The 9,676-nt window shown below is 55.6% G+C and overlaps 1 protein-coding gene across 1 annotated transcript in view; it reads left to right on the top strand.

Moving 5' to 3' along the window:
- LOC106899344 overlaps positions 1–9,676 on the top strand; it is a 14,766-nt gene continuing 5,090 nt past the window's right edge. The window contains exons 1-11 of the mRNA XM_014961130.1: positions 1–170; positions 1,106–1,207; positions 2,499–2,549; positions 2,680–2,850; positions 5,064–5,140; positions 5,228–5,335; positions 5,431–5,554; positions 5,647–5,725; positions 5,826–5,955; positions 8,849–9,006; positions 9,252–9,614. Coding sequence (XP_014816616.1) covers positions 120–170; positions 1,106–1,207; positions 2,499–2,549; positions 2,680–2,850; positions 5,064–5,140; positions 5,228–5,335; positions 5,431–5,554; positions 5,647–5,725; positions 5,826–5,955; positions 8,849–9,006; positions 9,252–9,614 — 1,414 coding nt within the window. The 5' untranslated portion in view covers positions 1–119. The remainder of the gene's footprint in view (positions 171–1,105; positions 1,208–2,498; positions 2,550–2,679; positions 2,851–5,063; positions 5,141–5,227; positions 5,336–5,430; positions 5,555–5,646; positions 5,726–5,825; positions 5,956–8,848; positions 9,007–9,251; positions 9,615–9,676) is intronic.

Raw genomic sequence — 9,676 nt, 5'->3', positions numbered from 1 at the left:
GCAAGAACCAGAAGAAGGAGCGGGCGGCGGCGCTGCAACACGCCCAGCAGGAATTTGGCACCGTCCCCCACTCCTTCGTCTTCCACCGCGGCCGCGTGGGCAAGAACGTGCGGCAGCTCATGGCCGACGTGAGGAAGGTGATGGAGCCCTACACCGCCAGAGCCCTCAAGGTGAGCTTTGGGGGGGTCCCTCCGTCCCCCCTTGGGGTGTTGGCGCTTTTTTGGGGGGGAAAGGAAGGGTTTTCCACCCCGTTTTGCAGATGCAGGTGATGATAAAATCATAGAATCATAGAATGGCCCAGGCTGGAAGGGACCTCCAAAGGTCGTGCTCTTGTAGAACCTCATGAGGTTCACCTGGACCCACCTCTCCAGGTTCTTTTGGATGACCTCCAATCTCTCTGGTGGATGGACACCACCACACAGCTTGGTGTCCTCCCCAAACTTGCTGATGGTGCCTTTAACCCCCCTGTCTAGATCATTGATCAAAATGTTGGACAGCACTGGTCCCAGCATGGCCCCTTGAGGGACACCAAGTCACCTGTGACTTGGGAGAAGAGACCGACCCCCACCTCTCTACACCCTCCTTTCAGGGAGTTGTGGAGAGCAAGAAGGTCTCCCTGGAGCCTCCTCTTCTCCAGGCTGCACAACCCCAGCTCCCTCAGCCTGTCCTCGGAGCAGAGGTTGCTCCATCCCCCTGATCATCCTCATGGTCCTCCTCTGGACCCTCTCCATCAGGTCCATCTCCTTATATTGAGGGCTCCAGACCTGCATTTGCTCTCGTTGAACCTCATGAGGTTCACCTGGGCCCACCTCTCCAGCCTCTCCAGGTCCTTTTGGATGACCTCCCATCCCTCTGGTGGATGGACACCACCACACAGCTTGGTGTCATCCCCAAACTTGCTGATGGTGCCTTTAATCTCCCTGTTTAGATCATTGATCAAAGTGTTAAACAGTTTTGGCCCCAGCATGGACCCTTGAGGAACACCACTTGTGACACAAATCCTGCCCTGGCTTCAGCCAAAATCGAGGATTTTGTAGCCAGGGGGTGATTTTGGCACTGGGGGGGGGAAGGTCTTAAGAGCTTGGGCTTTTTTTTTATGCTGCAGGTGAGGAAAAACAACTCCCTGAAGGATTTTGTGGCCGTGGCCGGGCCCCTGGGGGTGACACATTTCTTGGTCTTCAGCAAATCAACCTCCAGCATCAATTTTGTGAGTAGCACCATTTTCCCCCACCTCCTGGGGTTTGGGGGGGTCCCTCCCCAGTGGCCGTGCTCCCCCCTCGGGGCTTTCCACCCCGTTTTGCAGATGCAGGTGATGATAAAATCATAGAATCATAGAATGGCCCAGGCTGGAAGGGACCTCCAAAGGTCGTGCTCTTGTAGAACCTCATGAGGTTCACCTGGACCCACCTCTCCAGGTTCTTTTGGATGACCTCCAATCTCCCTCACAGTCAAGAACTTTCTCCTCATCTCCAACCTCAATCTGCTTTTCTCCAGTTTGAAGCCATTTCCCCTCGTCCTGTCACTGGAGACCTTTCTAAACAGGTTCTCCCCAACCTTCCTGTAGCCCCCTTCAGATCCTGGAAGGCTGCTCTAAGGTCTCCCCGGAGCCTCCTCTTCTCCAGGCTGAACACCCCCAGCTCCCTCAGCCTGTCCTCGGAGCAGAGGTTGCTCCAACCCCCTGATCATCCTCATGGTCCTCCTCTGGACCTACTCCATCAGGTCCATCTCCTTATATTGAGGGCTCCAGACTTGCATTTGCTCTTGTTGAACCTCATGAGGTTCACCTGGGCCCACCTCTCCACCCTCTTCAGGTCCTTTTGGATGACCTCCCATCCCTCTGGTGGATGGACACCACCACACAGCTTGGTGTCCTCCCCAAACTTGCTGATGGTGCCTTTAATCCCCCTGTCTAGATCATTGATCAAAATGTTAAACAGTTTTGGCCCCAGCACGGTCCCTTGAGGAACACCACTTGTGATAACCTTATCAGACACACAAATCCTGCCCTGGCTTCAGCCAAAATCGAGGATTTTGTAGCCAGGGGGTGATTTTGGCACCGGGGGGGGAAGGTCTTAAGAGCTTGGGTGGTTTTTTTTGTCCTACAGGTGAGAAAAAACAACTCCCTGAAGGATTTTGTGGCCGTGGCCGGGCCCCTGGGGGTGACACATTTCTTGGTCTTCAGCAAATCAACCTCCAGCATCAATTTTGTGAGTAGCACCATTTTCCCCCACCTCCTGGGGTTTGGGGGGGTCCCTCCCCAGTGGCCGTGCTCCCCCCTCGGGGCGTCGGTGCTTTTTTGGGGGGGAAAGGAAGGGTTTTCCACCCCGTTTTGCAGACGCAGGTGATGACAAAAATCCCCCCGAGTTCAAACTGTGATTCTACACAAAGTAAACGCACTGATGTGTCTGCGCCGAGGTTGGGGGGGGGTCAATCCCAGTGCTGATGGTTTCCCCCCAGCACTGAGCACTGTTTTTTTTGGTGTCCCCCCCCCTCCACAGAAGCTTTTCCGGCTGCCTGGTGGCCCCACGTTGACGTTCAAGGTGATGCAGGTGGGTGATGGAAGGAGCTTCCCTTCCCCACCGGTGCCAAGGGGAGGATTTTGCCCCCTCCTCATCCTCATCCTCCTGGTGTTTTTTGTGTGTTTTTTGTGTGTGTCCCCCCCTCTCTCTCTCTCTCCAGTACTCGCTGATCAAGGACGTGGTGTCGTCCCTCAAACGGCACCGAATGCACGAGCAGCAGTTCACCCACCACCCCCTCCTGGTCCTCAGTAATTTCGGTCTCCAGCAGATCCAGGTCAAGCTGATGGCCAGTATGTTCCAGAACATGTTCCCTTCCATCAACGTCCACCGGGTAAGCAAGATTGGGGGGACGAGGGGGTGTCCCCAACTCTTCCAGGGGGGTGCTCAGCACCCATCCCACCTCCTCCCCTGCTCCTCAGGTGATCTTGAATGCCATCAAAACCCACAGAATGGGCAACCAGGGGATCGGGCCTAGTCAGCATGGGTTTATGAAAGGCAGGTCCTTGTCAGATGAACTTGATCTCCTTCTATGACAAGATAACCAGATTATTGGACGAGGGCAAAGGCTGTTGATATTGTAGACCTGGATTTTCAAAAAGCATTTGACACTGTCCCCCATACAAATCTGCTGGAAAAACTGGCTTCGCACGGCCTGGATGAGCACACCATCTGCTGGATCAAGCACTGGCTTGACTGGAAGGTCCCAAAGAGTGGTGCTCAATGGATGTACGTCCAGTTGTGGTGTGCTTCAAGGCTCAGTGTTGGGACCATTTCTATTTAACGTCTTTATTGATGATCTCCATAAGGACATAAGGTGGAACATCAGCAAGTTTGCAGATGACACCAAGTTAAGCAGGAGTGGTGACTCCCAGGAGGAGAGGGAAGCCCTACAGAGGGACCTAGATAGATTGGATCACTGGGTCAAGATCAACGGGATGAGTTTCAACAAGGGCAAGTGCCAGGTCCTGCACTTGGGCCACAATAACCCCCTGCAGCGCTACAGGCTGGGGGAAGTGTGGCTGGAGCTGCCTGGAGGAAAGAGACCTGGGGGTTCTAGTTGCCAAACGGATGAAGATGAGCCAACAGTGTGCCCAGGGGGGCAAGAAAGCCAATGGCATCCTGGCTTGTATCAAAAATAGTGTGACCAGCAGAAGCAGGGAGGTGAGGGTGACAGAGCCCTGGAACAGGCTGCCCAGGGAGGGTGTGGAGTCCCCTTCCTTGGAGATTTTCAAGACCCACCTGGATGCTCCTGAGTGACATGCTCTAGTTCTGGGCAATCCTGCTTCAGCAGGGGAGTTGGACTAGCCAGGTAATTAGTGACAGAAGGAGAGGGAACGGCTTCAAGCTCCAACAGGGGAGGTTTAGATTGAACATTAGGAAGGAATTTTTCACTGAAAGAATGGTGTTTAAGGGCCGTTTAGATGCAGTGCTGAGGGACATGGTGTAGGGGAGGACTTTGTAGAGCAGGGGAGATGGTTTGACTCGATGATCCCAAGGGTCTCTTCCAACCTCAATGATTCTATGATTCTATATTTCTCAATAATCCGGTTGGGATTCCCAACTGGGAGGTGGTGGTGACTCTCTGGAGAGATCTGGATAAACTGGAGCTCTGTGGGCTCCGATTTCATGGGATGAAATGAAATTCAACAAGTCCAGATGCTGGGATCTGCACAAAAAGGGACTAACACTGGGTATTTATAAGAATAAACTGGGGGAGAAGCCACCCTGGGGGTGCTGGACACGTGGAAACGGTTCAAAGCTGCACCAGGGATGGTTCAGAGTGGATTTTAGGAAGTGTTTCTTTACCAAGAAGGTGGTAAAATCCTGGGATGGGCTTCCTGGAGAGGTGGGAGATGGCCCCGGGCCTGGCAGGGTTTGAGAGATGGTTGGATAATGCCCTTCAAAACAGGCTTTGACTTTTGGTCAGCCCTGAATTGATCAGGTGGTTTTAGGTCCCTTCGCACTGAAATAAAATCTTCTCCTTCTCTTTCCCTTCTCCTTCTCCTCTCTTTCTTCTCTCTTTCTCTTCTCCTCTCCTTTTCTCTTTCCCTTCTCCTCTTCTTCTTTTTTCTTTCCCTTCTCCTTCTCTTCTCCTCTCCTCCTCCTCCTCTCTTCTTCTTCTCCTTCCCTTCTCCTTCTCTTCTCCTTCTCTTCTCCTTCTCTTCTCCTTCTCTTCTCCTTCTCTTCTCCTTCTCTTCTCCTTCTCTTCTCCTTCTCTTCTCCTTCTCTTCTCCTTCTCTTCTCCTTCTCTTCTCCTTCTCTTCTCCTTCTCTTCTCCTTCTCTTCTCCTTCTCCTTCTCCCCTTCCCTTCTCCTCCTCTTCCTCTTCTCCTTCTCCTCTCCTCTTTCTCCATCTCCTCCTCTTTCTCCATCTCCTCCTCCTCTCCTTCTCTCCTCTTTCTCCATCTCCTCCTCCTCTCCATCTCCTCCTCCTCTCCTTCTCCTCCTCCTCTCCTTCTCCTCCTCCTCTCCTTCTCCTCTTCTCCTCTCTCTCATCCTCCCTTCTCCTCTCCTTCTCCTCTCCTTCTCCTTCTCTTCTCCCCAGGTCAACCTCAACAGCATCAAGCGGTGTGTGCTCATCAGCTACAACACAGAGACGCAGCTCCTCGATTTCAGGCACTAGTGAGTGTCACACTCCTAATTTTTTGGGGGGACAACCCTGCGCCCCGTGTCCCAACACTGACCTCTTCCTCCTCCTCCTCCTCACAGCAGCGTGAAGGTCGTGCCCGTGGGCGTCAACAAAGCCGTGAAGAAGCTGCTGCAGGAGAAGTTCCCCAACATGAGCCGCCTGGAAGACATCAGCGAGCTGTTGGTGAAGTGTGTGAGGGGACAACTTGGTGGGGGGGGACACACAAAGGTCCCAGAGGGCACTTTCCAGCCTGTCCCCCAAAAAATTTCCTGTCCCTTGACAGGGACATCAACCTGTCGGAGAGCGAGGCCGAGCAGGATGGGACCCACAACGTCCTGGAGCTGCCGCAGGCGTACGCCGGCCGAGGAAACATGAAAGCCCAGCAGAGCGCCGTGCGTCTCACCGAGGTGGGTGACACCGGGGTCACCGTCACCCCCACATCGAGCCTGATGGGGGGGGGGGCTTTTCACATCCCCCCCCCTTCTCCCCATTCCCCCAGATCGGCCCCCGCATGACTCTGCAGCTCATCAAGGTGGAGGAAGGGTTGGCACAAGGCAACGTGCTCTACCACAGCTTCAGTAAGTGGCCAAAAAACGCCATCTCCGGTAAAATTCACCACGGGGGGGGTGAGATGGGGGCCTCTCACCCCATCCCCCCCCCCTCTCTTTGGGTTTTAAGTCCATAAGATGGAGGCAGAGGTGAAGGAGATCCTGGCAAGGAAGGAGGCGAAGCTGCAGCTGAAGGCGGAGCGGCGGCAGAAGCAGGAGGCGGACGTGGAACGCAAGCGGCGGCAGAAGGAGGCCCACAGGTGAGGGTGGGGTGGCTTCCAGAAGGTGACACCAAACTGGGAGGGGTGGCTACCACAGCAGAAGGTTGGGCTACCACAGCAGAAGGCTGGGCTACCAGCCAAGGAGAGCTGGACAGGCTGGAGAGCTCAGCAGAGAGGAACCTTGATGAAGTTCCACCAAGGAACCCTGATGAAGTTCCACCAAGGGCAAGTGGAGGTTCCTTCACCTAGGGAGGAATAACCCCCTGCCCCAGGACAGGTTGGGGGTGGGTTCCAGAAGGTGACACCAAACTGGGAGAGGTGGCTACCACAGCAGAAGGCTGGGCTACCAGCCAGCGAGAGCTGGACACTTTGGGTTTTAAGTCCATAAGATGGAGGCAGAGGTGAAGGAGATCCTGGCAAGGAAGGAGGCGAAGCTGCAGCTGAAGGCGGAGCGGCGGCAGAAGCAGGAGGCGGACGTGGAACGCAAGCGGCGGCAGAAGGAGGCCCACAGGTGAGGGTGGGGTGGCTTCCAGAAGGTGACACCAAACTGGGAGGGGTGGCTACCACAGCAGAAGGTTGGGCTACCACAGCAGAAGGCTGGGCTACCAGCCAAGGAGAGCTGGACGGGCTAGAGAGCTCAGGAGGTTCCTTCACCTGGGGAGGAATAACCCTCTGCCCCAGGACAGGTTGGGGGTGGGCTCCAGAAGGTGACACCAAACTGGGAGGGGTCTTTGGGTTTTAAGTCCATAAGATGGAGGCAGAGGTGAAGGAGATCCTGGCAAGGAAGGAGGCGAAGCTGCAGCTGAAGGCGGAGCGGCGGCAGAAGCAGGAGGCGGACGTGGAACGCAAGCGGCGGCAGAAGGAGGCCCACAGGTGAGGGTGGGGTGGCTTCCAGAAGGTGACACCAAACTGGGAGGGGTGGCTACCACAGCAGAAGGTTGGGCTACCACAGCAGAAGGCTGGGCTACCAGCCAAGGAGAGCTGGACGGGCTAGAGAGCTCAGCAGAGAGGAACCTGATGAAGTTCCACCAAGGAACCTTGATGAAGTTCCACCAAGGGCAAGTGGAGGTTCCAGAAGGTGACACCAAACTGGGAGGGGTGGCTACCACAGCAGAAGGTTGGGCTACCACAGCAGAAGGCTGGGCTACCAGCCAAGGAGAGCTGGACAGGCTGGAGAGTTGGGTAGAGAGGAACCTGAGGAAGTTCTACCGAGTGGAGGTTCCTTCACCTGGGGAGGAATAACCCTCTGCCCCAGGACAGGTTGGGGGTGGGCTCCAGAAGGTGACACCAAACTGGGAGGGGTGGCTACCACAGCAGAAGGCTGGGCCACCAGCCAAGGAGAGCTGGACAGGCTGGAGAGTTGGGCAGAGAGGAACCAGATGAAGTTCCACCAAGGGCAAGTGGAGGTTCCTTCACCTGGGGAGGAATAACCCAGGTTGGGGGTGACCTGCTGGAGAGCAGCTCTGAGGAGAAAGACCTGGGAGTCCTGGGGGACAAGAGGATGCCCACAAGCCACCAACGTGGTGGCCAAGGAGGCCAATGGCATCCTGGGGGGCATCAGGAAGAGGGTGGAGAAACTCAAAGGAGGTCATCCTCCCACTCTGCTCTGCCCCATCTGGAGCACTGGGACCAGTTGTGGGCTCTCCCAGTTCCAGAAGGACAGGGAACTGGTGGAGAGGGTCCAGCAAAGGGCTACGAAGATGATGAGGGGCTGGAGCATCTCTCTGCTGAGGAAAGGCTGAGGGACTTGGGGCTTTGGAGACGGAGAAGAGAAGACTGAGGGGGGGGATCTCCTGGCTGGTGGGTGTCAGGAGGATGGGGCCAGGCTTTTTCCAGTGGTGCCCAGTGACAGGACAAGAGGGAACGGGCACAAAACTGGGACATGAGAAGTTCCATCTCAACGTGAGGAGGAACTTCTCCATTTTGAGGGTGGCAGAGCCCACCAGAGAGGTGGGGGAGTCTCCATCTCTGGAGACATTCCAACCCCTCCTAGATGGGACCCTGTGGGACCTGTTCTGGGTGCCCCTTCTCTGGAAGGGAGGTTGGAGGAGATGATCTCCAGAAGGTCCCTTCCAACCCCATAGCATTCCATGATTCTGTAACCCTAAAAGAGGAGGAAATCTGTTCTGCAGACTCACTGGCACAAGGGGATGTTCCTCTGGGACATGAGAAGTTCCACCTCAACACGAGGAGGAACTTCTCCATTTTGAGGGTGGCAGAGCCCACCAGAGAGGTGGGGGAGTCTCCATCTCTGGAGACATCCCAACCCCACCTAGATGGGACCTGCTCTGGATGCCCTTTCTCTGGAAGGGAGGTTGGAGGAGATGATCTCCAGAAGGTCCCTTCCAACCCCATAGCATTCCATGATTCTGTAACCCTAAAAGAGGAGGAAATCTGTTCTGCAGACTCACTGGCACAAGGGGATGTTCCTCTGGGACATGAGAAGTTCCACCTCAACACGAGGAGGAACTTCTCCATTTTGAGGGTGGCAGAGCCCACCAGAGAGGTGGGGGAGTCTCCATCTCTGGAGACATCCCAACCCCACCTAGATGGGACCTGCTCTGGATGCCCTTTCTCTGGAAGGGAGGTTGGAGGAGATGATCTCCAGAAGGTCCCTTCCAACCCCAAAGCATTCCATGATTCTGTAACCCGAAAGGAGGAGGAAATCTGTTCTGCAGACTCACTGGCACAAGGAGATGTTCCTCTGGGACATGAGAAGTTCCACCTCAACATGAGGAGGAACTTCTCCATTTTGAGGGTGGCAGAGCCCACCAGAGAGGTGGAGGAGTCTCCATCTCTGGAGACATCCCAACCCCCCCTAGATGGGACCTGCTCTGGGTGCCCCTACTCTGGAAGGGAGGTTGGAGGAGATGATCTCCAGAAGGTCCCTTCCAACCCTGTATCATTCTGTGACGTGATGGTGACACCACAGGGAGAAGAGCTTGGCAGGGATCAGGAGAAAAAGGCAGGAGGATGGAGACAGCGACGCCGAAGATCCTGGGGCACCGGAGCAGCAGGATGAGGCCGAGGAATCGGAGGAGAACGACGCCGAATATTATCGACAGGAGGTGGGCGAGGAACCGGATAAAGGTGAGTCCAAAAGGGACCAAAACCCCCCCAAAATCCCCTCCTCCCTCAGACAGTGGCTGATGAAGCGAAAAAACCTTGAATCCTCCATGATTTTGGTTCAAAGTAAACGCTCTGACACGTCCCTCAGCCCCAACACCAAACTCTGTCACCCTGACACGTCCCTCAGCCCCGACGCCGAACCCTCGTCACCCCTTTTTTTCTCTAAACCCCCTTTTTTTGGTCTGTTTTCTTTCTCCCCCTACAAGATTTGTTCCCTGAACGCCCCAAAAGGAAACGAAGCTCCTCAAGAGCTGCCCCGTTACGGAAGCGACGACGGCGAAGCCAAGGGGAACGTCCCACCACCCCCAACCCACGTCCCACCACCCCAAACCCTCGCCCCACGGCGGCGGGGAAGCGGCGGCGGAAGGGAGAACCGGCACCGAAGGACCCACAGAACCAAAACGGGGCCAAATTTGGGGCCACGGGTCGAAAACTTCACCGAAAAACCAAACAACGGGCACGGGATGGGGCCGGTCTTGGCTCCTCGAGGCCGAAGGGGCGAGGAGGGAAGTTGCTGACGAAGGGGAAAATGATTTTTCGGCGGCCCAGCCGTGCCAAGAAGGGGAAACGTTGAGGAACCGGCTGCCAACCACGCGCCGAGACTGTGGAGGGGGGGGAAAAAGAGGAAATT

The sequence above is a fragment of the Calidris pugnax genome, unplaced genomic scaffold (genome assembly GCF_001431845.1).
Source record: "Calidris pugnax isolate Ruff unplaced genomic scaffold, ASM143184v1 scaffold553, whole genome shotgun sequence".
Classification (NCBI taxonomy): domain Eukaryota; kingdom Metazoa; phylum Chordata; class Aves; order Charadriiformes; family Scolopacidae; genus Calidris; species Calidris pugnax.
Note: the sequence above shows the minus strand (reverse complement) of the source record. Positions and strands in the feature narration are given on the sequence as shown.